Source organism: Acipenser ruthenus, chromosome 8 (assembly GCF_902713425.1).
Source record: "Acipenser ruthenus chromosome 8, fAciRut3.2 maternal haplotype, whole genome shotgun sequence".
Lineage (NCBI taxonomy): Eukaryota > Metazoa > Chordata > Actinopteri > Acipenseriformes > Acipenseridae > Acipenser > Acipenser ruthenus.
In genome coordinates, this window is record NC_081196.1 from 37,615,819 (window position 1) to 37,640,394 (window position 24,576).

The following is a 24,576-nucleotide window of genomic DNA, read 5'->3' on the forward strand; positions in this document are numbered from 1 at the left end:
AGCAGCACTATTGTATTCCTTGCTAATAGCCTTGCTATAACGTTATAAAGCATCCCGGTCCTCAAACACAGAGCATTGTATATTATATAGATTTACCTAAGGTTGAGGGGGATAAAGATGGCGCTGAGAAATCCACCAGTCACAAACACGCATTGTAAGTGAATTCAAAGTACCTTTTTGTTTATTGAAAACCCTTACTTACTGGTCATGCGTTTCTGGCAATTCACAAGCAGCCTACAATTAGCCATACCGACATGATCCATTCACTAGCTACTGCATGCAGTTTATTCACAACTGACAGGCTGGGAACCAACGATGTACAAGAAGCTTGATAACATGCAAACTCAAGCTGTACAGCAAAACTGCTATGCACATTCTCTACGCTTTAAATAGCATGTGTAATTAAGATTTTTTCAAGATGTGTAAAAACACTCGCAGCTTGTCTGGAGCGCTGCACACACGTTATACTGCATCACACCTTTGACATGTGGCAATTGTTTTATGTTTGTGGCCATTACTTGAAAAAACTTTTTTTTATTTATACATGTCTGAATTCACATCCTAAACTTATACCAATACATAAACAAAACCAAAACAAATTGGAAGTTGCATAAACGGTTTACTGAAGCAAACGGAAGAAAAAGTAACACAAAACACTGTTTAGCATCAAGTCAAATCAGGCAATGGTGACAGAATCAAATCCCATGTATAGAAGTTACATAAACTGCAGGTTAAAATGTCATGTTTCAAAATATGAGAAGTTTAACCGCAGTCTACAACAGTGAACACTAAACACTACCAAGTTACCACCAACAGTTTCACTTTGTGCTGGAAATACTATAATTCGCTTGTATACAAAAACCACAGCAGTGCTTCTTGACCACAAGAAAAGGAAGAAGGTGTATGATGAGAAACAACATATTAAATAAACTTTACAAGAGTGACTTTTTAAAACACCCAGTCCAAGCTTTGCTCACAAAACTCTGAAAATGGGAAATTAGTAAAAAATAAATAGCAGTAAATAATAAATAAAAGAAACCCTTCTCATACTGAAGAAATTAAATACTGTAGATTCTCGCAAATCTGAACCAGTGAGGACCAGGGCCTATTGAGTAGCACCAATACTAAACCATCTGAATAAAAACACCCTGTTCCCTCAACGCAATCTCCACAGTGGCTTAAATCTCACGACCAAGCAAATTGTTATTTAAAACCCAGCTCTACAGCATATGCCAGTGAACTGACTTGGTGCCAGTAGGGCCGCTGCAATGTGGTGGGGAGAAAGTCTTTGGTTATTCTCTCTCTAACCCATGTATCTTTAGTGGCTTGTCCACAAAAAGATCTTGTGGCTGTAATATGTCAGTGGTGTTTGGTGGGATCAAAACACATTACGTGTGGTGGTTCTTGCAGCTTTGCCAATACCGATGGGCTTCTCTGTACTCAAAACACATTGAAAATTGCTTGCATAAGGCACAGTGATGTGTTCAATGTAACAAAGCATGGTTTCTTTGTTACTCCAATGAGTTGGTGTATACCATACATCAAAGACTGTTAAAATGTGCAAGGTGGGTTGCAGCCAAGAGCACAACACCCTAATAATGTGTAATTTGTCATCCATTCCAGAGATTTCAATACTTTTGGTTCCTTCCTGAGCCATGGTCCACTTTCCACTTGGTACCAGCGGTAATGCTGTTTGATGTCTATTTAAAAAATGAGTTCTTCCAGTATGCCGTCCTCTAACTGTGTTGACAACTTTATTAAGGAACTCATGCCTCACAGTAGTAAAAATTTGCTGGTGGCATTTTACAACTAGTGCTGACTTATTTTTGCAAAGTCCATGCAGGTCAGCAGTGATTTAGTCCAGGTTGGTGTAACAGTAAGTGCACCTCCATTCTCAGATAGCAGCAACAGTAACAGCAGTATTAACAACTCTTCCTGATAAACAAAAATACTTTTAAGTATAACTTTACTTTATCACCCAGTTCCCCAAGTAGAAGTAGGAGAGGTATGTGTATTGCTGAAACTGCCACTGCAACGTTGAGCTCACTTGCGTATTTACAGATTTCAAGACGCTGCTCGGCTGCATAATTGAGATTCCCTTGAGGGCCAGCACTAGGTTCTTTTCTACTTACAACTTGCAAGTCAAACATTTGAGTCACTAACTTCTTCGTAGTATTTCTTACCATTCAAAAAGGCTTGGGAGAGTCTGGTAAGGCAGATAATCCATCTAACCACTTAAAGTACTTTAAAATATTCCTCGCTCTAATTTACAATAGGTAGACTAAAGTTAACATTCTCTTTTACTCACGCTACACAGCCAGAGGGCGGGTTCGTTCTAAAGATCACTGTATGCAACCCTTTGATTGGTGGAAGTATTATTGGCGATCCAATACAAAAAAATGCCAACAAAGCCTAAATAAATTACCCGCTATGGGGTATATTTCTACCACCTTTTTCTAGATGTAAATTTAGTGCATTTAGTGCAGTTTGTGATAGTCGTTATTTTAGTACTTTTATGGGGACAAACGCAGCGCGAAGAGCCAGGTGGCAAGCTGCTCTTAGTCAAGTGTGGACCCAGCAGAAGAGTAGACATTACAAACTTGAAAAACATACTGTAAACAAAAAGTAATCCATTTAGTCTCCAGTACATAATGTTCTAATTAAAGATAAATAACCTAGAAATGACGTTGGTGGTATGGAGAAAAAACAAAGTGAACCAATAACTGGGATGAAATATTAAATGAACAGCAAGATGCATGTAATAAAACAAACAGTCAGCTTTCATTCTCAGACAGTTACCCACCCGTTCTTACAGAATGGCAGATTGACCTTGGGTCACTGCTCCAGAATCAGATTATATAACACACACGTTTCAGGCACAGGCAATATACATGTACATTTATAAAGCAGACATTAAAAAGTAAAATAAATACATTAATAAAATTAAATACATTCAATAATAAAATGGCAGGTCTGGAATCTATTTTCTATATTGTAACCATCAATGATTCAGCACAACAAACAAACAAACAAACAAACAGTCTTCACTCAAGAGAAATGCAGAACTGAACATGCATGGAGATTGAATTACCCGCCTACTCCCAAAAGGGGCATGGCCAGGTCAGCTCGGAGATGCACGGACAAACACACACAACCTCCTACATGGAAGAGTGGTGCAAGCAGGAGCTGCTTCTGCATATTCAATGGTTTTGTCAGGATTAACAGAAGACCAGATCTCACTGCTGCCTATTCATCAAAATAAACATGCACAAAAACTAGGCCTAGCAAATATTTAGGAAAAGGTAAAAGTGTCAAAAAAATAGCACAGATAAAGCAAAGTGCCCTTGAAGAAAATTCTCACTGCGCAGTACCAAAAACAGATAGACAAGAATATTATCAGGACACATCCCACATCAGCCATTTAAAATGGCTCTAACACAGACCCATCTCACTACAAAATTCAGGGAAAGACTTTAAATTCTGCAAACAAATGATTAACAAAAATAAATCGAGCATGCATTGATTTGTGTCTACACTCAATTAGAGAATATTATTTATTAGCACGTACTCTAGAGGTCCTTCTTGCACTTCAGTTAACAACAATTTCATCAAATACAAACGCTTGTAAGTGCAGATAGGTGCTGTATTAACACCAGCAGAATACGGTAACCCCCAGTTTCATGCAACAGTTACGGTGAGCAAACGTGTTGGAGAGTTTATAAACATTTATTATTTAATATTGTAAATAGCAGAACCAACTCATTGCAATTTAAACATGTTTTTACTGAAACAAATGGTAATCATAAGTGCTGTCTGTGTCTGACACTGAGCATTGGAGATGCAGAGTTTATTGCAGTCATCAGCTGCATAGATTAACCACTCAGCAGAATGTGGCAACAAATAAGTGAGTACAGACATTAATTGTTTTACTATCACTTTAGTGTCTTAACAAGTTGTTGTATTTTAAGCAGCTGAATATGGTAGCAACTAACTTGCTCCTGAAGTGGCACCCAGCAATTGAATTTGGCGACCAATTTCTTTTGGCCTGCAGTCAATGGCTCCTAAGGCAAAAACTCTGTCCGGAGCCCGGATTTGTAATTTTGTTTTAAAGAAATGTATTTTAAAGAATAAACAGAAAACAAAAGCAAATCAAGCAGAGAAGTTAATTTGACCAAAAGTGGTCAAATAAGCTTTACCAGTGTCATTGCAAACACTTGCACAAGCAAATGAGACAACTGCGTGATTTTTACACGTCATGCTTAATTTACTATCGTGACACGTATCGTATTGTGAGCGTCATATTGCGATACGCAGCGTATCCTGAAGACATTATTATTTATTTATTTATTTATTTATTTATTTATTTATTTATTTATTTTTAGTATTCACGTTTGTGTGTGGTTTGAAAGGAGAGAAATAACGTTTGCATGGCTCTGGGTTCAGTATACCATTTGTTATTGCTGAAATGAAAAGGTTTGTTTCTCTTACTGATATAGTTTGGGGTGTTGACTTGCTATGTGGATACTTTACTAAATAATTGAAATGTTCTTGCAGTATTATACTATCACTGTATAAGCATTAACCAGTTTTTTTTATTTTTATTTAGTGTTTTCATACATTTTGGTACATTTCTTATAGTTACCTATTTTCAAGGGTTGCTCACATTTAGATAGTTCAGTTCTGGGACTAGTGCTGTAAGGTTAGGCACAGCAGAGCAGACACAGTGGTTAGGTTAAAAGCTTTACAAATAAAGCTTTGGTAATGTTACCACCTCTTAATAGGTGGTATGGGGGGGCAGTTATATTTTTTCTATTGTTGTTGGTTTTTTTTGTTTTGTTTTCTCTCTTTCACTTTCCTTCTCTCTTCTGCCGTGTTTTTTTTATATATTGGTCAAGGGTAGGGGATCTGAGGTTGATGTCTGTTTTGTTTCGTTTTGTATCTCATCCTACATTTTTTTTCTTTACATCCCTAAATCTTGATGGTTGCTGTGGCTGGTACTAACTCTAGTGATATTGGGTGCCAGGTTAATTTTATAAGCTGGAACGTCAAGGGGCTTAATCACTCAGTGAAACGCAAATCGAGTGTTATCTCACCTTCAACAACTGAAAGTGGGCGTTGCTTTTCTGCAAGAAACACATGTTCGAAATTCAGACCACTCCCGTATGCGCAGGAGTTGGGTGGGGCAGATATTTCATTCCAAATTTCATGACAAGGCTAGGGGAGCAGCAATTTTAGTACACAAATCCATTCCATTCATTGCCTCCCAGGTGACTGCGGACCCAAATGGTCGTTATGTTGTTGTCACAGGTACTCTTTATAACACCCCTTTAATTTTAGCTAATGTCTATGCTCCTAATTGGGATGACAGTCAGTTTTTCACTAACTTTCTTTCTTCCCTACCTGATGTGCACACACACCACCTCTTACTCGGGGGGGGGGGGGGGGGGGGGACGGGACGGGGGACGACATGAACTGTACTCTTAATCCTAGGTTGGACCGCTCCTGCCTAAATCCAGCACCCCCTTCAAAATCTGCTCTGATTATTCGTTCATTTCTTGACACATATGGGGCTTCTGATCCGTGGCTCTTTCTTTTTCCAACTGCCCGGCAGTACTCTTTTTTTTTTTCTCCTGTACATCAAACATACTCTCGTATTGACTACTTTTTTCTGGACAAAAAACTGCTTCCCATTGTACGTTCTTGTACGTATCAGAGTATAGTCATATCAGATCATGCGCCTCTTGTTTTGGAGCTTGTTTTTCACAGGCAGGTGGCACCACGTCACCCTTGGAGGCTCAACCCCCTATTATCTGATCAAGACTTTGTCCAGTTTATTTCTTCCCAGATAGACTTCTTTCTGGACACCAACTCAACACCTGGGATGTCCTCCATCACTTTATGGGAAACCTTAAAGGCTTATTTACGAGGCCAAGTAATCTCTTATAGTGCTAGACTCAACAGGCTTCGAACAGGGCGGCTCTCAGAACTAACTGACCTTATTTTGCAGTTAGATCTGCAACATGCTCTCTCTCCCACTATTGTCCCTACAGACTGAATTGAACCTTCTCTCCACTAAACAGGCAGAGCAATTAATGATTAGATCACGGCATGCACTATATGAACATGGTGACAAGGCTAGCAAAATTTTAGCACTTCACCTGCGTCAATCTGCTGCTTCACATTTGATCCCACAAATTAATTCTCAATCAGGTCTGCCTTCAACTGACCAGCAGATTAATGATCAATTTAAAACATTTTATTTTTCTCTTTACAAATCGGAATCACCTGCCGATCCCGCATTAACCGATTCTTTTTTTGAGAGCCTTCCTGTTCCAGGGTTGGATCCTGACTCAAAAGCCCACCTGGAGGAGCCCTTTGCCCCAGATGAAATAACTCAAGCTATTAGGTCAATGCAGAGTGGTAAATCTCCTGGCCCAGATGGGTTTCCCATAGAATTTTATAAGAAATTTAGCTGTAGTTTGTCTCCCCTACTGAGCACCATGTTTGCTGAATCTTTTACATCTATGTCCCTATCGCCTACGCTGTGCCAAGCCTCTATCTCTGTACTGCTTAAACAGAATAAGAACCCTCTTGATTGTGGATCCTATCGCCCCATTTTGCTGCTTAATGCAGACTTTAAAATTCTTGCTAAGACCCTGGCACACCGTCTTGAGTCGGTTCTCCCCGCTATTGTCTCCTCTGACCAGACAGGATTTGTGCAGGGCAGACGCTCTTATTTTAACCTTCGCCGCCTGTTCAATATTATATATACTCCCTCTTCTCCCCTGCCTGAGGTTATTCTTTCATTAGATGCAGAGAAAGCTTTTGATCGTGTTGAATGGGACTACTTGTTTGCTGCTCCCACATAGGTTTGGCTTTGGTCACAATTTTATTTCATGGATCAAGCCGTTATATTCCTCCCCTACAGCTTCTGTTCGCACAAATGATGTGCAATCCAAATACTTCCCTCTCCACCGAGGTACAAGACAAGGTTGCCCTCTCTCTTCCCTTCTTTTTGCAATTGCCACTGAACCTCTTGCAATATCTCTGCGTGTCAGGATGTAAAATGAGTAATTCGGGGGGGGGGGGGGGGGGGCGTGAGCAGAAGGTGTCACTTTATGCTGATATATTTTATATATTTCTGATCCTATCTCTTCCCTCCCCCATGCCTTAGTCATACTGGAGCAGTTTAGCAGGTTCTCTGGATATAAACTAACCTACACAAGAGTGAATTGTTTCCTATCAACTTGGCAGCTCGTCGCTGTCCCATTGAGAATCTCCCTTTCAAAACTGCATCCGAAAGCTTTACTTACTTGGGGGTCACAGTCACATGCTCATACAACAAACTCTTTAAATTTAACTTTACTCCCCTACTAGAGTATATTAAACAAGACTTTCTTCGCTGGTCCACTCTACCACTTTCTCTGGCAGGTCGCATCAACTCGGTCAAGATGAACACACTCCCTAAGTTACTCTACCTGTTTCAATGTATCCCTGTTTTTATTACTAAAAGTTTTTTCAATACACTTGATCGGATGGTTTCTTTTTTTATCTGGAATAAGAAGCCTCCCAGAATTCGGAAAGATTTCCTACAAAGAATGAAACCAAGGGGGGGTATGGCTCTGCCTAACTTTCAATTTTATTATTGGTCGGCTAATATCCAAAATCTATTACATTGGTCACATTTTCACCCCCGGCTGGACGGCCCTGCGTGGATGGCCATGGAGTCAGCCTCCTGTCGCTTTACCTCCCTGCCTGCCCTACAGTGCTCTTCTCTTCCCCTCTCGACTTCTCAGTTTAGTGTTAACCCATTGGTGTGTCACTCCCTCCGGATCTGGTCGCAGTTTAGGAGGCGGTTTGGCCTACAGTCCATGTCCATATATGCCCCTGTTGATGTAAACCATCTATTCCCACCCTCAGTGAAAGACTCTGCTTTTAGTCTGTGGTATAGAAGTGGTATTAAGTCTCTTAAAGATTTATACATTGACAATAACTTTGCATCGTTTGGCCAGCTTATCCAAAAATTTAACCTACCTCAAAACACACTTTTTTTGCTACTTGCAAATTCGAAACTTTGTTCAAAATAGAGTGGTTCAATTTCCTCTACTGCCTCCCAAATCAATCACTGATTCGATTCTAGAATTCAACCCTGACAGTAGGGGCATAATATCTAAAGTGTATAACATTATATTGTCTCTGCATTGCCCTTCATTGTCCACTTTGAAAACCCTGTGGGAACATGGTCTAGGACTCCAGCTAACTGATGACATTTGGGAATCCATCCTTGCTCCTGTGCATTCCTCTTCAGTTTGTGCTCGGCATGGGCTTATTCAATTCAAGATCTTACACCGTCTTCATTTATCAAAGGTCAAATTGTCCAGAATATACCCTGAATTGGATCCAGCCTGTGACAGATGCAAACTAGCACCAGCTTCTCTCATTCATATGTTCTGGTCCTGTCCCAGGCTGGCTCCATTTTGACCTCTGTCTTTGAGACCCTCTCTCAGTTCTTACTAGTGCCTATTGACCCCACTCCACTCATTGCGATTTTCAGTGTGATTCCTGACAATGTTCCCTTAACAGGGCTGCAGTCGGACACCGTGGCCTTTGCAACTCTGCAGGCTAGACGCCTCATTTTGTTTGGTTGGAAACAGGCTGCCCCACCCTCACATGTTCACTGGATTAGGGATCTCATGTACTCCCTTAAATTGGAAAAAATAAAGTTTACATTAAGGGGATCCACTGCAAGATTTTATAAAGCATGGCAACCCTTTCTCTCCTATGTTGACAGCCTCAGATTGCCCTCCCCTCCATAATCTTCCTTTATAAAATTAATAATAATGAAAAAGCAAGCACAGCACTTTCTCTGTCTTTCTCTCTGGCTCCTTTTCTTTTTCTTCTGTCTTTCTCCTCTTTCTCTTCTCTTTTAGAACAATTATAATTATTATTAATATGATTTCCACTTAAATCTCTTAAATTGTGTTTATGTTTCATCCTGCTGAATTTGTGAAATCCAATAAACAAAGTTTAAAAAAAAAAAAAAGTGTGTTATCAGCTTTTATCAACTGCAGCCCATTTAAGTGAGTTACACTTTTACAGACAAGCTACTAGATGTAGGTCAGCCAAGAGAACTGCCACTGTGCGATGCAGCTGCTATTTTTCTCAACAGAATCAATAATGTTATTAACATGATGACACAAATGCCAAGCAGTCAGTGCGCTGACAAAGGCTCCCTCGCCTACAGGTAGAATGCTTATATGAATCATCTATGTATGATAGCAGATACTTAACAGAGAAGCAAAATCTCAAAAGTAAGCAGTTCATCTGGTAGACTGCAGTTTATGTAGTACTTCTGAGGATGCAACCTTACATCCAATCAGCTGTATTGCTTGTTAGCTTAAAAAAAAAAATGTCATCAAATCAATGCAGCACAACAAAGATATTTACATGACATGATGGCTACAGAGTTAATCTTTACATCGACTTCTCTGGTGTAACACAAAAACACAAAAAAAGGTGTGTACTGCTTAGAGTAACAAGTATGATAGCAACATAAATCCCCTTCCACAGCTGTAAAGAAAAAAAGCAGAACTTCATTAAAAGCAGACCACATGATCTACATCCAACTTATGTACAGACAGAACAAAGATTTTAAGAAAGAAAAAAAAAGTACATTACATACGTTATCAACTCATCAGAAGAGTTATATATAAATAAACGTGCAAATAGTCTGCATCTCAATTGGTCTCTGAGAATATGGCCAGAGGGGTTATTTACTGGATGATACCCATAATCAAAATTGACCAAGATGAAATCCGCAAATACAGCCCTGGTCTCCAGTGTCCAAAAAATAACATTACTACACTATTGTTGCCTTATTCCTCAGATATTCATCAACTGGTGACCAGTGTACAATATGGAGAATATCCGTGTCCAATTATTTTAGCCCCTGATTTTAGAATGTCCAAACACACCCTCACCACAACAATTTCCCATAACAGATCAGGAGAAGCCAATCGCCTCTTTACGCCCTATAGTCCAACAGCAAATGTCAGCAAGCTACCATCCCCTGCATGTGTCTGCTTGAGCTCACTTTGTCACTAACACGAGGAGAAACAATCCCAGATGGTTTGGTTTTCCTAATCTGTAGGAGCGCCAAAGCTGATGCATGTAATCCCCAGTGAAGACTGGTAACCAGCACGTTAACCAGTGCTCCCCTAACTGTATGACTCACCATGTACATCACAAGGCCTTTAACAGATGAGCCACTGAGGAAAATATAGATTTTTAATGGGAATACTGATGACAGAATCTCTGGTGCTTGAACAGTTAACTTAATGCAACAGCAATACAAGTGATCAATGCACACCACCTTCAAAATTTTGATGCTCAATGAGCTAGACATCATCTTAACACCTAGAGGACACTTTCACTTCAGGAAGCGTGCCCTGTGGCTGCCTGCAGCACTGAGCACTGAACCGGCAAGCTGATGTGGAAGCAGTTTGGAAAAGGACATGTCTGCTCTCTACTGCCTTATACCTGCAGACATCAGGATGTATCACAGCTTTGTTTATTACAAAACAGAATACAATTAGAAAATTGGAATAAATCACTTTATTTGTAATTCTGCAATTACAGTTTTAAATCAAAACCATGTCCCAAGAAGGGGGAAATAAAAACAAAAGTCCAAAAAGGAACAGAAACAAAACATTACAAAGTAGACAGAGAATATGTATCAATTGTTTACAAAACTGTTGTGATTGCCTATTAATACTATTATATTTAAAACATGCATTGTAGTTTTTTTTTTGCATTAAAAAGCTCATATTTTTAAAACACTATCAAATTTAAAAACAGTAAGTTGGATAAAAGAAAAGAAAATTCCATTCTGCATTTTAAAATGGGTGTTGGCTAAGTGACTTTATATAAAATGAAGCATTGTGATGTCAATTCCTTAAGTCAGTCTCTACCCATTTATACAGCAGACACTCAGCAAATGCTTGAGTTCACAGAATGCTGCCTCTCAACACAGGCAGGAGATGTACACTCCAGTTTTTTGTTTCCATGATGTAAGACCTGAGAAAACCCAGATCTGTCAGGTCCCATCTTCATCCTGCAGAATGCAGTGCCATCAGGCACACGCGCAACCAAGAAACACAAGGGTACGGAACTAGAGGCAGAACTGTAATGCATTGTAGTCCGTCCCTAATTTTAACAACATGTATGTAGAAGGCTGAAGATTCATATGTGTTTGTCCAGCACAGCTTGTCACAGTTAACAGTAAAACTGCAGAGACAAAGATACCCGAATGCTCCTACAATTAGACCGCTGTACGTCACTCAAATGGTGACTGCACAGACTTTCACCAGACAATGCGATTATTACACAAACAAAAGATTACGGTTTATAAAATGTTAAAATAATGACCAGCATTTTCTACACAATGTATTTTTGCTGCTAAAAAGGTCAAATTAAAAGAAAAGAAATAAAAAGTAAAATAGCACCAACCTTCCAGTAGTCAGACTGTAAACTGTAGTACCTCTGGTATGCAGATAATGCTGAAATAGGAAGACAGACAAGATCAGTACAAGGGAAATTCAATCAATCATACACAAGTTCGCATATTTTACTTTTCAAAAGAAAACCATCTAGTCGTTGTGGGAAGTGCATACATTATTCTTGAGGTTAAAACAATGCAGTGACATTGTTCATTTTTTACTGGACAACACTGGCAGTGGAACTTGACTGAGAAAAAGCATAGAATACAGCTGTGTCGCAAATATTAAGATGGTAATTCAACTCAAAGTGTACTGTGTGAAACTTCTAAATGAGGAAAAATATGACAGTCATGATAGGTCAGACGTCAATGTCAAGGTCAACCATACATTTAACATCCAGTGTAGAACTCAAATATGAAGACACTTTTAAACATGTGAACGCTTCCGTTTAGTATACTACTAATAAACGTTTAAATAAACTAATAAATCTATAAACTAAAACTAAAACTGCTGAGAAGTCTGCATCACTTATTCCTAATATATTTTTGTATTACATTGCAAACTGACTCAATGGTATTATTAAAACAGCCTAGCTTTCTCACAAGACTGGCAGTAGATGTATTTATTTCTATATGCACCAGCACCAAGCTCCTGTTAAACTACAGCATCCAGGTTTTTCCTCATTACCTACACCTCCCGTTAGGGTAAGTAATAACAAATATCTTTCCTCAGCCTGGTTTGCCTGGCTCGTTCTTTTGCTCCAGCCGCTGGCGTTCTTTCAGGTTTGTTTACACTGGCTTCTTATTTTGAACCCAGCACCACTGTGTTTCATCTGGAAGGGCAGCCCGAGGGAATAGTAAAGCGTTTATTTTATAGGTCGAGCAACCCCCCCCCCCCCCCCCCCCCAAGGCCCGCCTCCCGACCACTCGGAGAGAAGGAGAGACAACACACCCTCACCCAACCTCTCTGTGTCACTGCCATGAATGACAGATGGGTCCTACGGGATTCCCTACCTCCCCCTGCAGGATCATGCCTGCATCAGATAGCCAGCACAGACCTCGCCCTGTTACAGCATGTAATGGAGCAAGTTAACAAATATCGACCGTGATACAATGCCTTCCGACTTTTGGCAATTATTTTTCCAAAATAGAATACAGCAAAGTGCAAAGTGCAGCCTATGCGACAAGTGTCTGGGATAATCCAGTAACACAACTAATTTCTTCTACCATTTAATGAGCTGTTATCTGATGCCAGGGGCAAGTATGACTATTTATGAGATACACCCTTTTATTTTTTCGGCTTGTCTCTGCTCCTGTCGCTCCCACCCAGCCATTGAATGGTTTTCTCAGCTTTTTTCGGAGAAAAAACGACTAGAAACCCGTTTTTTGCGTCTTTTTGATGATATCGGACAGGGTCCGACATTGCACCGGATAGGAATAATTGCAATGTCGGACCAGGTCCGACATAGGACCGCAAAGGGTTAAAAGTAAATATCCAACAAAAAATGTGCTTTTAACGCACTGCCTCTGAACTCTGGAACTCCTCTGCCTGTAACCTTTTTTTTTTTTTGTTTGGCAACACATGATGTCAGGTTAGACATGTTTAGTCGACTGAAAACACCTATCAAACTAGTCTCAAGCTATTGATTTCCAGTGTTCGTAAGCGGAGCACAGCAGCTGGTGTCAAAGGTAGGAGTGTAAAGATGGAGCGCTGAAAACTACATTATATGTCGAATACCTGTGAAATAAAAATAAAACATTTTAGTTTAAGCAGCAGGTGTGTTAATGCAGAGGTCGCGCTAGCTTTTCTTTTCATGCATTCCTGAAAAGCACATGTCCAAAAATTTGAGTCCCATCCATCAAATATACATTTGAACACAAAGGCTAATAAACTCCCGCGATGTTAGAAACTCACACTCACCCGCGGCAAATTAAATTGAATGAGGACTAGATGTCTGTGTCTCAGTAGCCCTGTGGGCGAGTACTTAAAACACATGTACACATATCACACGTTCAGTCTTGCGTTAAAGAAATGCAGGGAAGTCAATTTTCTAACGGGGTGTAGCGGTGGTGAATAAGCATTCACAAATAATGCTTAGAAAACAGTCACTCGGAACTGAAACCTCCATTCATCTCCCCTGCAATGCCAACCCCACTTAACGACGTGTTCTCTCTCTGTGCGGGATGCCAAGTTTATCGTTTGAATTTACTGAAACACATTGCATCTTTTGAAGGAAGTGTAAAGTCATTTTACAAAAATGTGTTGATTTATACTGGGTTACGACCCTGACTGAAGATGTCATTAGCAAAGGGGGCCGGTTGTACGAACGAGGTCAAACAATAGGCCACGTTACTAAACATTTTAACCCTTTGCAGTCCATTGTCGGACTGGGTCCGACATTGCAATTATTCCTCACAGGTCCTTTGTCGGACTGGGTCCGACATCATTATAGCAACGCAATAAACGGGTGTTTAGTCGTTTTTTCTCCGGAAAAAGCAGAGAAAACCATTCAATTGCCGAGTGGGAGCGACAGGAGCCGAGACAAGTCGAAAAAAAAAAAAAGGCGTATCTCATGAATAGTCATACATGGTATCAGGTATCAGATAACGGGGCGTTCATAGTAAACAAGCTGGCTGAGTGCGTCAGCGCACAGAGACTATCATGGACATTTGCAGAGCTTTTTTCAGATGTTATAGTAATAAAATAATGACTTGGATCGCATTATTGAGGAGTTTGGTGATAAAACGAGTGATCCGGAGATGATCGATCGGTATGTACGACTATTATTATTATTATTATTTATTTCTTACATAGCTGAACGCTATAGCAAACAAAAGGGTGGGGCGGGGCTGGAGATGCCTAGTGAGTGCTTTGTTGATATGCAGGGCCATTTAAACCCGTCTGACTGTGAAAAAAAATACTTTTAAACAGCGCGTATAAAATTAACTGCGCGTGTGAAAATTAATTAGACCTGGCGTGCCTGACGCGCAGTTAATAAATGGACTGCAAAGGGTTAAACAGGGCTGTAAATCTACTTTTAATTGACTACACGTTTAAACCCATTGTTAATCCAGTCGTTTAACCGTTTAAACGGCCATATTTTAATGCTTCACTCATTTCATATTTTTATATTTTACTTCAGTATTTTAAGTCATATTTTAACCTCGGTTTGTTATTCAAAGCACGTACCATATAGATCCACTTAAACACAAACAATGGTAAAAATAAAAGCATAAAGGAGGACTGTAAATTAGCACTAAAATGTAATCTATTTTAATAGCATAAAAAAAAACATTCATTGTCGATTTTACAATGTACCATTTCGCCAGAAGCTCCATAAAAAGTGTGTGTATCCAACATCAAAAAAATTAAAAAACAACTCTATTTAAATTAAACTTAAAACAGTGACAAGACTACATTTTTAGTTTCATTCACTTGTATATTGCTGGCAGGAAAGAAAACATGTCCAGAACCAAAAACCTTTTTTTTTTCATAAAAAATCACAGCCGTTGTCTGATACAATACTAGTTCCCAGCGTCCCTCCCCTTCACAACGGTGCTTGTGCATTCACGTGAAAAAATAAAGACTTAATTTCCCAGCGTTCCTCTTTCCCGGCTTCTCGGTTCAGCTCGCTTGAATAATTAAAAGCGGTTCTGTAATTGCAAATGTCCTGTTGAACACACGCAATAAAATATGAACAAATAAAAAAAGGTGTAAGCACTTTGTAACAGACATCTTATTCGCTGTTCTTTTTATAAATAAATAAATAGTAGCTACATGTTTCTCTTCCAATGTGTTAGTGTTTTACTGTGGCGTGAATGGAGCCGTGAGGTGCCTTAAATCACACAGGCTATTCACTTTACTGAAATAATGTACAGTACTAAGACTAGGGCCCTATGGAATTTGTGTTATTTTGTTACGATTCCCCTTTTTTTCTGGATTTCTGTTTTTACCGTTTAAAAAAAAAAAATGTAGTAGTTAAATGAACTTATGCACACCACAGGCAAGGTGAACAACATAAAACCGTAAACTACTGGCTTCTACTTTTTCCATTTGGTTTGCGTTCGTCTTCATTGGATTAAGTATTGTTTTATCTAATTGTATTGAAAAATAGTATTGTTAACTTTAAAAACGGGTTGTATTTTTATTTATTTTTTTAAGTGCAGTGTGGGGCGCTCCAAAGCAAACAGATAAGCGTGTTTCATAACTTAGTTTTGAACTTGATCAATTCTATATTACTGCTATGCCCATGGTTTCACTACCATAAATCTTCTGTGTGAACACTGGGATCATATTGTTCAAAGTGACTGCTGCAATAGCAGTCTGTGTGAGGAGTACTTTTTGTGTTGTAATACAGACGTTAAATAGTCTGCAACGTTGTCAACGTTGTCTAATTGTTTAAGTCCTTAAAAAGGTTTCTATTTATTTTCCATGATTTCCATGATTTTACGTTTAAACCCTTACAGCCCTAATTTTAAAACTAATAAACAAACAATTACCATAATTAACATTATCGTAGTATGTTGCTTAAAACATAATAAAAACACAACATATTCATAATAAAGTTGAGTTCTTATCTATAAACAGTAACACATTTAAAACTTGGGACTCACTGTCTGTAGCTTGGTGTTGTTTACATTATCGTCAGCATATTTTAAGTGACTGGAAGCTGAAATTACTTTTTTAAAAACACACATTTCTTATACCAATACAGTACTCCTGACCGGTAATCAGTTCGTTTGAAAACCAGGCTTTGTGATCACTGATAATAGGTGCACAGGCGGTGATTCTGTGAGCGCTCCGGGGCTCAAGCACCAATTGGGGAAAATAAGGTCTTGCATAGTGCAAATAAATCGCCTGTTCTGTCAAATTATACTGTGGATGCTTCACAAGCAGAACTGTAATTGCAGTGTTTAAAAAACTATAAAATCCATTTATACAAAGTCTCCCAGCTTTCTTGAAAATATCTGCGTTTCCCTCGCTTCTTTTGTATTTGTTATGCTCTCATTAGTATCTAAACCTAGTAGACACAGTGTCCGTCAGTTCTGGTAGATTCTACTGTACTTGCTGAACCTGTTTTCTCCCACTGCTAAAAAAAAAATCCATAATAAAAATAAAATAGCCACCTAGCTAACAATTTCATCCCGAGTGCTAGAAACGTACTGTCTTTAAATTGGGACTTTAGTGAAGACCGCGTGTGTACGTGAGTACATTAATTATTGTAGACAGTAGCCAACCAGAATTTTTGTAAATAGCAATTAATGTACAATAAACGTAATGTACAATAAAATAAACATATTGTCATCCGTGTCAATTCTAGGCAGAGCTTCATGGTCGGCAAGGTGACACAGCTGTCTGGTGCTGTCAGTGTCACTTTCTCAGCACACAGTGCAGTAGTTGCTCAGTAACGAGGTGCATCATGATTGAGCTATCTGTATGAGCGTTTATAACAGTGTTTATTTTTTAGCAAAATAAAATCTAAACCTATTTTTAGGGACCCCAACTGTTGCTGATTCCAACGTAGGCACTTCACATAAGGACTAGCAAGTTCCACTAGTAGCACAATATTGTTAGTTTCTAACCCTGCGTTTGAACTCTATGTCAAGAAGTACAGTAGTTTAAAAAAATCTGTCTGTGCATAGATATACATATAAAACAGACACTTTTTTCTTTGTTATATGTACTAACAGTAGGCCGTTCGTATGACAATGAGACAGGATTCAAAGCACTGTTTGTTGCCTTCATCTACGCGCGTTTTAATATTTTTCTGCATTCCAATAACAGCATCGCTGTGTCTTTTAAGCGAAGATTCTTGAAAAACTGTATATCCGTGCGGATGTGTTTTTTTGGAGGGGGGTTTTCCCCCCAGCAGCTCTCAACACACAGTACATCTTGCAGTCTCGATAAACAAGCCACGGATACCTCATCTCCCATTCAAAATTATAAGAACTTATTTTTCATTTGCGTTTTTGTGCACTACTGCTTGCAACTGCTTCGGTCACTGTAGTACTCGTAGTCATAGTCAGAAGTAGATGGCTGAGATGCAGATGAGCAAACTTCTTCATGAGAATCCCATGAAGATGCTGACTGCTTAGCAAAAAAACTTCCGATTGACAACTGACTTGCTGTCAGTGTACACTCTGCACTGGGTATTCATTTTTATGCTTCAAATCTTTAGGGGCATCTGTAGATGACTGCAAAAATCAAATTCAAGTTAAAAGTAGGATCGGGGATGAACAATTCACATAATTTGTCAGCTCTGTTTGAAATAAAAAGAAAAGGGACCAGAATAAGGCTCAGACAAGATATGAAGGTAAAAGCAAAGAATGTTTTCCAATTAACAGTTTTTTAATTATGAAACAGAATCAACTAAATTTGTCACCTTATTAAAAATAAAACCCGAAAACTTCAAGCCCTACTTGTGTGTGTGTTTGCATTTACTTTTTCCAAAATACTTGTTTTATTTCTTAGCAATATGGACCTCTTAATATGGGCATAACACATTATTTTAAAGTAAATGGTGGGATACTATCATATTAATTTCCAATGTTCATTGCGCTGCTAGGAACTGTAACCAAACTATTCTAATAGCGTTAGTGTGTGTACGCATTACGCCTGACTAAACATGAAACTGTACTTCAGCATGGATGCTTTGATCTGGATTAATTAAAACGTTTGAGTACGGTTCTCGAGATCGGTTATGTAATGTGGACAGGGCCTAAAAGTAAATATCCTTAATATTGCTGCGTAAGCCATATGAGGCTTATTGCTGCCACCTACAGGACTGGAGTGTACCTTAATCAATGCTGTTATGTAACAGTTTATTTTTTTAAACAAGCAAGTATTTTATGGTCATTGCTGCAGTGTAATAGATTACCACGAATATGCATGTCTGCGTCCCTTTCCATTCTTTGTGTCCAGTGAACGCAAGACAAAATATTTTTCCATCCAGTGGATTTATTTTGCGTTAACGCAACCTCTGGTTAATGTATTATTATTGCCACTTTTTACTCAACTGTTAATAAACAGTTTTCTGAAGTGTTGGAAACAGGAGTAATGAAGAGGAATCGAGTGGCACTGCAGCAAAAGAAGTGCCGACAACAATGACCTGATCAGCAGTATAAAAAAAAAAAAAAACACCCGAAAAGCTTGTGCTAAATGGCTTGCTTTGCATGGTTTCCTGGCAGGAACTTGTGATCGCTTAAATATTCTTAACACATCGCTCCAAGGATCAGATAGGATTTGTCTTTTCTCTCACTGACAAAATCTAAAGCTGGAACAAGAAGCTGTCCTTGTGGTACGATCGCGTAAACCGTGGCAGCCTAGAAGCACTTGTAAAATTATTATTATTGTTGGAGAACATGGAAAGAAGTTTGAATGCAATATAAGACACATGTGTTTGCAGGTTTGTACACTCTGTTAGTTTTAAAAGGAGATCAGAGGAGGTATAGTAACTGGTAAATGTGATATTGCAAGATTTCATTTAAATGCACCGACGACGACCGTCTGACTGCTGGAATAAACACAAATCGCACATTGCTGGAGGAACTGCTCAAGAGAGAACATAGGTTAAGCACAAAGATCAAAGGGCCACACCAAGATAAACACCATCTTAGGCAGCATAAAGGACCAAAGGGCCACATCAAGATAACACCATCTTAGGCGTTGCCCGGGGTGATTGAACCCACAAAGAGAAGGAAGGAGGAGGGGCTGAGGTCAGTGGCTACTTAAGGTGTACTCGGCTCACTTTCTTTCATTAAGACTAGTATTGGAGGCTTGTTGATCGAGAAGTCCTGGAGGATCAAACCTACACTATTGCATTATATTATTTTGTTGTTATGTTTTGTTTTGAACTTAAGTTTTGCACCGTGCAGTTTGCATATGAAAGTGTGATCTGTACTGTTTTGCTTTGAGCGCTCTGTTTCCGGAATTGAACCTGTATATATTGAATAAACCAAACTAACATCTGAAGATAAGGACTGTGCATTTCTTTCATCAAGAAACAACTACACCATTTTTAAAAACACTACTTCAATTATTTATAATTATTTATTTATTTATTTTTACACTGTTGGCTGTAAAAAATATTGCGTAGTCATTTTTATTGCTAGAACTAGGGTGTCACAGTGCAGCAAAGTTTGAGAACCTCTGCTCTATGATAACAGATGACATTTTGGTTCATCTTTGGTGAGTACAGTGGTTTAAATTATTATTTTTTTTAAACTAAGATATTCTAGTTCAGAAGTTATGGCCACAGTTTGTTAAACTTGCAGTTTATCTGTGGACATTTCATTGCTTTTAAAATTGATTCATAGCATTAATTCATAATCTTTAAAAATTAACTGTCGATTGCTATGCTAAGTGTATATATATATATTTTTTTAAATGCGTTTTATTTTCTGTGAACAGTGTCCCCTGTAGTGGATCGAGATTAACTATGACCGAGATACTATCGTCAACGTGATGCAATTAAAGAGGATTTGTGCTCTAAGCTGCCTCTTTTTATGTTTGGTAAACAAATGTCAATGCATGACAAAGACTAAATATATATTATATATGTAGAAAGGGTATTTATTTAGGGTAGTGTGACGGTGTAACTACGGATTTAACGGTTAACCGACAGAAATCAAATAGTTTAAACAGATTTTTTTATTAACCCTTTGCGGTCCATTGTCGGACTGGGTCCGACATCGCAATTATTCCTCACAGGTCCTTTGTCGGACTGGGTCCGACATCATTATAGCAACGCAATAAAACGGGTGTTTAGTCGTTTTTTCTCCGGAAAAAGCCGAGAAAAACATTCAATTGCCGAGTGGGAGCGACAGGAGCCGAGACAAGTCGTGGGAAAAAAAAGCGTATCTCATGATTAGTCATACATGGTATCAGGTATCAGATAATGGGGCGTTCATAGTAAACAAGCTGGCTGAGTGCGTCAGCGCACAGAGACTATCATGGACATTTGCAGAGCTTTTTTCAGAAGTTATAATAATACAATAATGACTTTGATCGCATTATTGAGGAGTTTGGTGATAAAACGAGTGATCCGGAGATGATCGATCGGTATGTATGACTATTATTATTATTATTATTTATTTCTTACATAGGTGAACGCTATAGCAAACGAAAGGGTGGGGCGGTGCTGGAGATGCCTAGTGAGTGCTTTGTTGATATGCAGGGCCATTTAAACCCGTTTGACTGTGAAAAAAAATACTTAAACAGCGAGTATAAAATTAACTGCGCGTGTGAAAATTAATTAGACGTGGCGTGCCTGACGCGCAGTTAATAAATGGACCGCAAAGGGTTAAACGATATTTACATCCGTAGTTTGAAGTCTCCTGTTGCCGGTTTGCATTAAAACCTTGAGTGTGTGAGAATGCGCTTCTTTTAGTGCTAGTACGGTAGACAAACAAATGTCAGCACGTTGCTACTTTAGGCCTCTACATTCATGTTCGACAAACCACATCAGAAGTAGGCCTATTGTATTCACGTTTTCTTGATTTAAAAATTAAAGGCAATACATTTTTTTTTTTTTTTTAATCTTTATGACGGTTGCATTTTAAACATAAATTTTAAAATGAACAACAAACTATCGGATACAACTTAAGTTTATTCAAGCACGTCGTATCAAACATTAAGCAATTTCCTTCACGTGCAAGGTCCAAGCACAAACTGACAAATCAATATTTGAGCAGCTTGGTGAGAAATTGCCTGAAAACATCAACATAATTTAGAGAACAATAGCAGAAAGTCATGTGATGTTTCATGAGCCACCAGGCATATATTAAGCTATGGGAGAGTTGTGTGCAATTATTCAGCAATAACTGGAAAACAAGTGTCTCTGAAACTTTATAAGGGGCATCATAGTTAATGCCAGTGCAACAGGCACTCCTCAGCCCAGTGGCTGCACTGACCAATGTATCCATAAATGTCTCCCAGGTATTCCTAGAATGGCAGCGTTTACGCAACTCCAGTCATAAGTGACAGATCAAGCCTGCAGACAATGGCAACATATTGTGCAAAACAAGCCTGGTGGATCAGCTTAATTAACTAATTGATCAACTGGCTATCCAATCAGCTCAGTGAGTTTATCAAACTGCGGTATCCAGAAATTCCAAGCAGAAACGGGCACAGAAAAACACAACAGAATACAAAATATACAATGTTTACTTACAGTGCCATGGTTGGGGCTGGCTTTAAAATACAGGGCTCTTCCACTCCGTGACATATGAACGAACAGACAGTGCTCCAACATAACTGCAGATTATGATGCTCAAAATGTGCACAACGCTTATCCAGACAAATGCAGCCTTTCACATAGTGAGCTAGGGTGTGCAGAATATTTTCTTGTTGCTCCATTCTGGGCAGTGTGTGCAAATATTAAAAGATGATGTACATTCTAACTCCGCTGGAGTGGAGATTAAAAAGTATCAACATTTGTAATAGATAAAGCAGTGGGTCTCTTACCTTTTGGATAATCCTCCAGTAAGAGGTTGAAGTGACCTAGCTGGCAAAACAACTCTGGCTCGACTTTTCCTTCAGCTTTCAAGATTAAAGAATCATAGCAGCGAACAGCCTACAGGAGAGAAAAGAAAGAAGACATCACTAATTAATTCCATTTTTGTTTTAATATAAAAATGAAAAAAAAAAAAAAAATGCACATGCAATTCTAAACAAACCCAATTTGTTTTTTGAACACATTGCGTAGAGAGCTACATGAAGGACAAACAATTAGTCATAAGTCAAGAGTTTGGTTAAACTACAAGTGTTAAAACCCCTCCCCTGCAGCACTCTGGACAGCATCCTGCCAGAGTTCTCCTTTGACTAACTCATGGCAACCCACTGACAAAAGCACTCCCTGAAAAAAAAATTTTAGGTCACACAGACATTGCAATTAGTTTTTCTTTTGTTCCTTATGCAGATTTGGCAGCACTTTGGATTGTGCAGGAGATGTCTAAAGTTCCTTTTTGCTCTGTTTGGCCATGCTGCAGTCATATGAGGTTAAATGCATCTTTGAATAGAAGCTAAACTGCAGAACAACAAAACACTCCATTAACCATAACTTCCTACAATTTATTTTTTCATGGTCGGTAAAAAGCACAATACTTCATGCCTACATAAAGACATGGAAATTCAACAAGGAATGTTGGGAACAAAAAAATAATAATTCTAGAGCAAGAAAATGAAAGCACTTGCTGGCATAAACCTGCTTAAATTTGCATTGCATTCAAATACTTGTATGAGACAGAACTGACAAGCATCTTTTGAATTTCATCTTGTCAGTAAAACATGCTACTAAAAAGACAAAAAGTACCATGGAACACATTTAATTTTTAAATATGTTATTAGGTATCCTAAATATACTATAGGACTGTGTTAAAAAGGTCACATCAAAAAAGGTCAATAATTAGTAGGCAAATGTGCAGCAAAAACTTTCGTTTCAGCTCAACTATTCTGTACCATTTCTTCTCAAGCGCATGTAGATTTTTGTGAAAAGTGCAGTTCAATGTAAAAGCCTGTAGGCTATACTATACTGGTATATTGGCCTATTTTTAAATTACTGTTACCTGACACAAAGGTTCAAGAAACGCGCATGATTGCCAGCATGAAAGGAATTGTAAAGCCCCCAAAATGCTAGCGACATTTTATTGACTAATGTTTAATACAAACACTAATTATGCAAAAACATACAACACATATACAATATTTGCATTAATACTATTATTAATTATTATTAGTATTATTAATATCATAAATAATAAAATAATCTTTATTTAGCGCCTTCCATAGTGGACCACCATCACAAAGCACTTTACAGAGGTAGGCTGTGAACTGTGTATTATTTGCAGTCACTTACAAAAGGACATTAAGTTTGCAACAATATAAAGTAAACAGAACTGTAGTACTGGACTGCCTATCGTGAACCTCTACACCCATCACAGCCTGCTCTGACTAATGTTGATGCTGCTTCTGTTTGACACTGGACTCAAATTTGAATAGTGCAGAGGATGGGAGATGACATTTGTGTTCATTTTCTTGAGTTTTATTGCAATGTTCATGCATCTATACAAGGCATGATTCTGCATAAACCAGGGATACACTGACTCTGAACTTTTTGTCCGATTCTGATTGCCGATATTCCACAGCATTAATTCAGAGATACCAAAATAGGATTTTAGTGAACTTCAATAGAAGCAATACAAGATTTTTCACATCACAATACAAACTGAACAGAAAATTACGATATCACGATAATAGATCATCTGGATCTAGAAAGGATTTATTTTTTCTTTTAGACAATAAAATAAGAAGGGAACAGTTGTATTAATGTCAATAAATAGTATAGAATAGAATTTCAAATACAACAGAATAATGGCTGGTTCAGTGTGTATTACCAGGGAGTAATACAAGAGGTTTGGAGACAGTGGAACCTCGAGAGCGAAGCTATTATTTTTTGTAATATATGGATCCGAATCTGAAAAATATGCATCTTCCGTTTCATTGCAGCCATATATTTAAAAAAAAAAAAAAAAAAAAAAAAACATGTGAAGCACAGCTGTCGGCGAATGGAATCAGAGTGTGCCACTGGTGTATAGCAAATGAATGTCTTCGTCTGACAGTGGCTCTGCTTTCCTAGCTCTGTCCCCCAAGCTTCTTCAGCTATAAATTAGTGCTGGGACAAATATCTGAATGAATATTTTTTAACATGTATTTCGGATACAAAAATCAGATGTTCGTATTCGCTAGAAATGACAAAAATACCTTGCATTTATTTACCACCTCTCCAGAAGTTGCGGGACAGTTTCAAAAATGGCAAATGAAAAAGAGCTCCATGTGATGTGAGATTACTTTTATATATTATAAAAAGGACAGGATCAACAGAGCAGCTCTTGAGCCTCTATTTAAAAGTTTTAGACAGCATAGTGATCTCTACGGAAGACCATCTGGGTCAAAAAAAGCATTGTGGTGCTAGAGCGAGTAAGAATCTCATGGGACAGAAAAAAAGGAAAGCACGCCATTCTGAAATGCCTAGTGTAAACTAGGGGTGGATATTGGGACTGAGAATCTGTACTGCAATATA

The 24,576-nt window shown here is 38.5% G+C and overlaps 1 protein-coding gene across 5 annotated transcripts in view; it reads right to left on the reverse strand.

Moving 5' to 3' along the window:
- The window catches only part of kdm6a (lysine (K)-specific demethylase 6A), a 129,679-nt gene that overhangs the window by 68,691 nt on the left and 36,412 nt on the right, over nt 1-24,576 (reverse strand). For all 5 annotated transcript variants that reach the window (XM_059028900.1, XM_059028898.1, XM_059028897.1 and 2 more), the window contains exons 3-4: nt 21,963-22,071; nt 11,509-11,558 (exon numbers count right to left, since the gene is read on the reverse strand). In XM_059028900.1, coding sequence (XP_058884883.1) covers nt 11,509-11,558; nt 21,963-22,071 — 159 coding nt within the window. The remainder of the gene's footprint in view (nt 1-11,508; nt 11,559-21,962; nt 22,072-24,576) is intronic.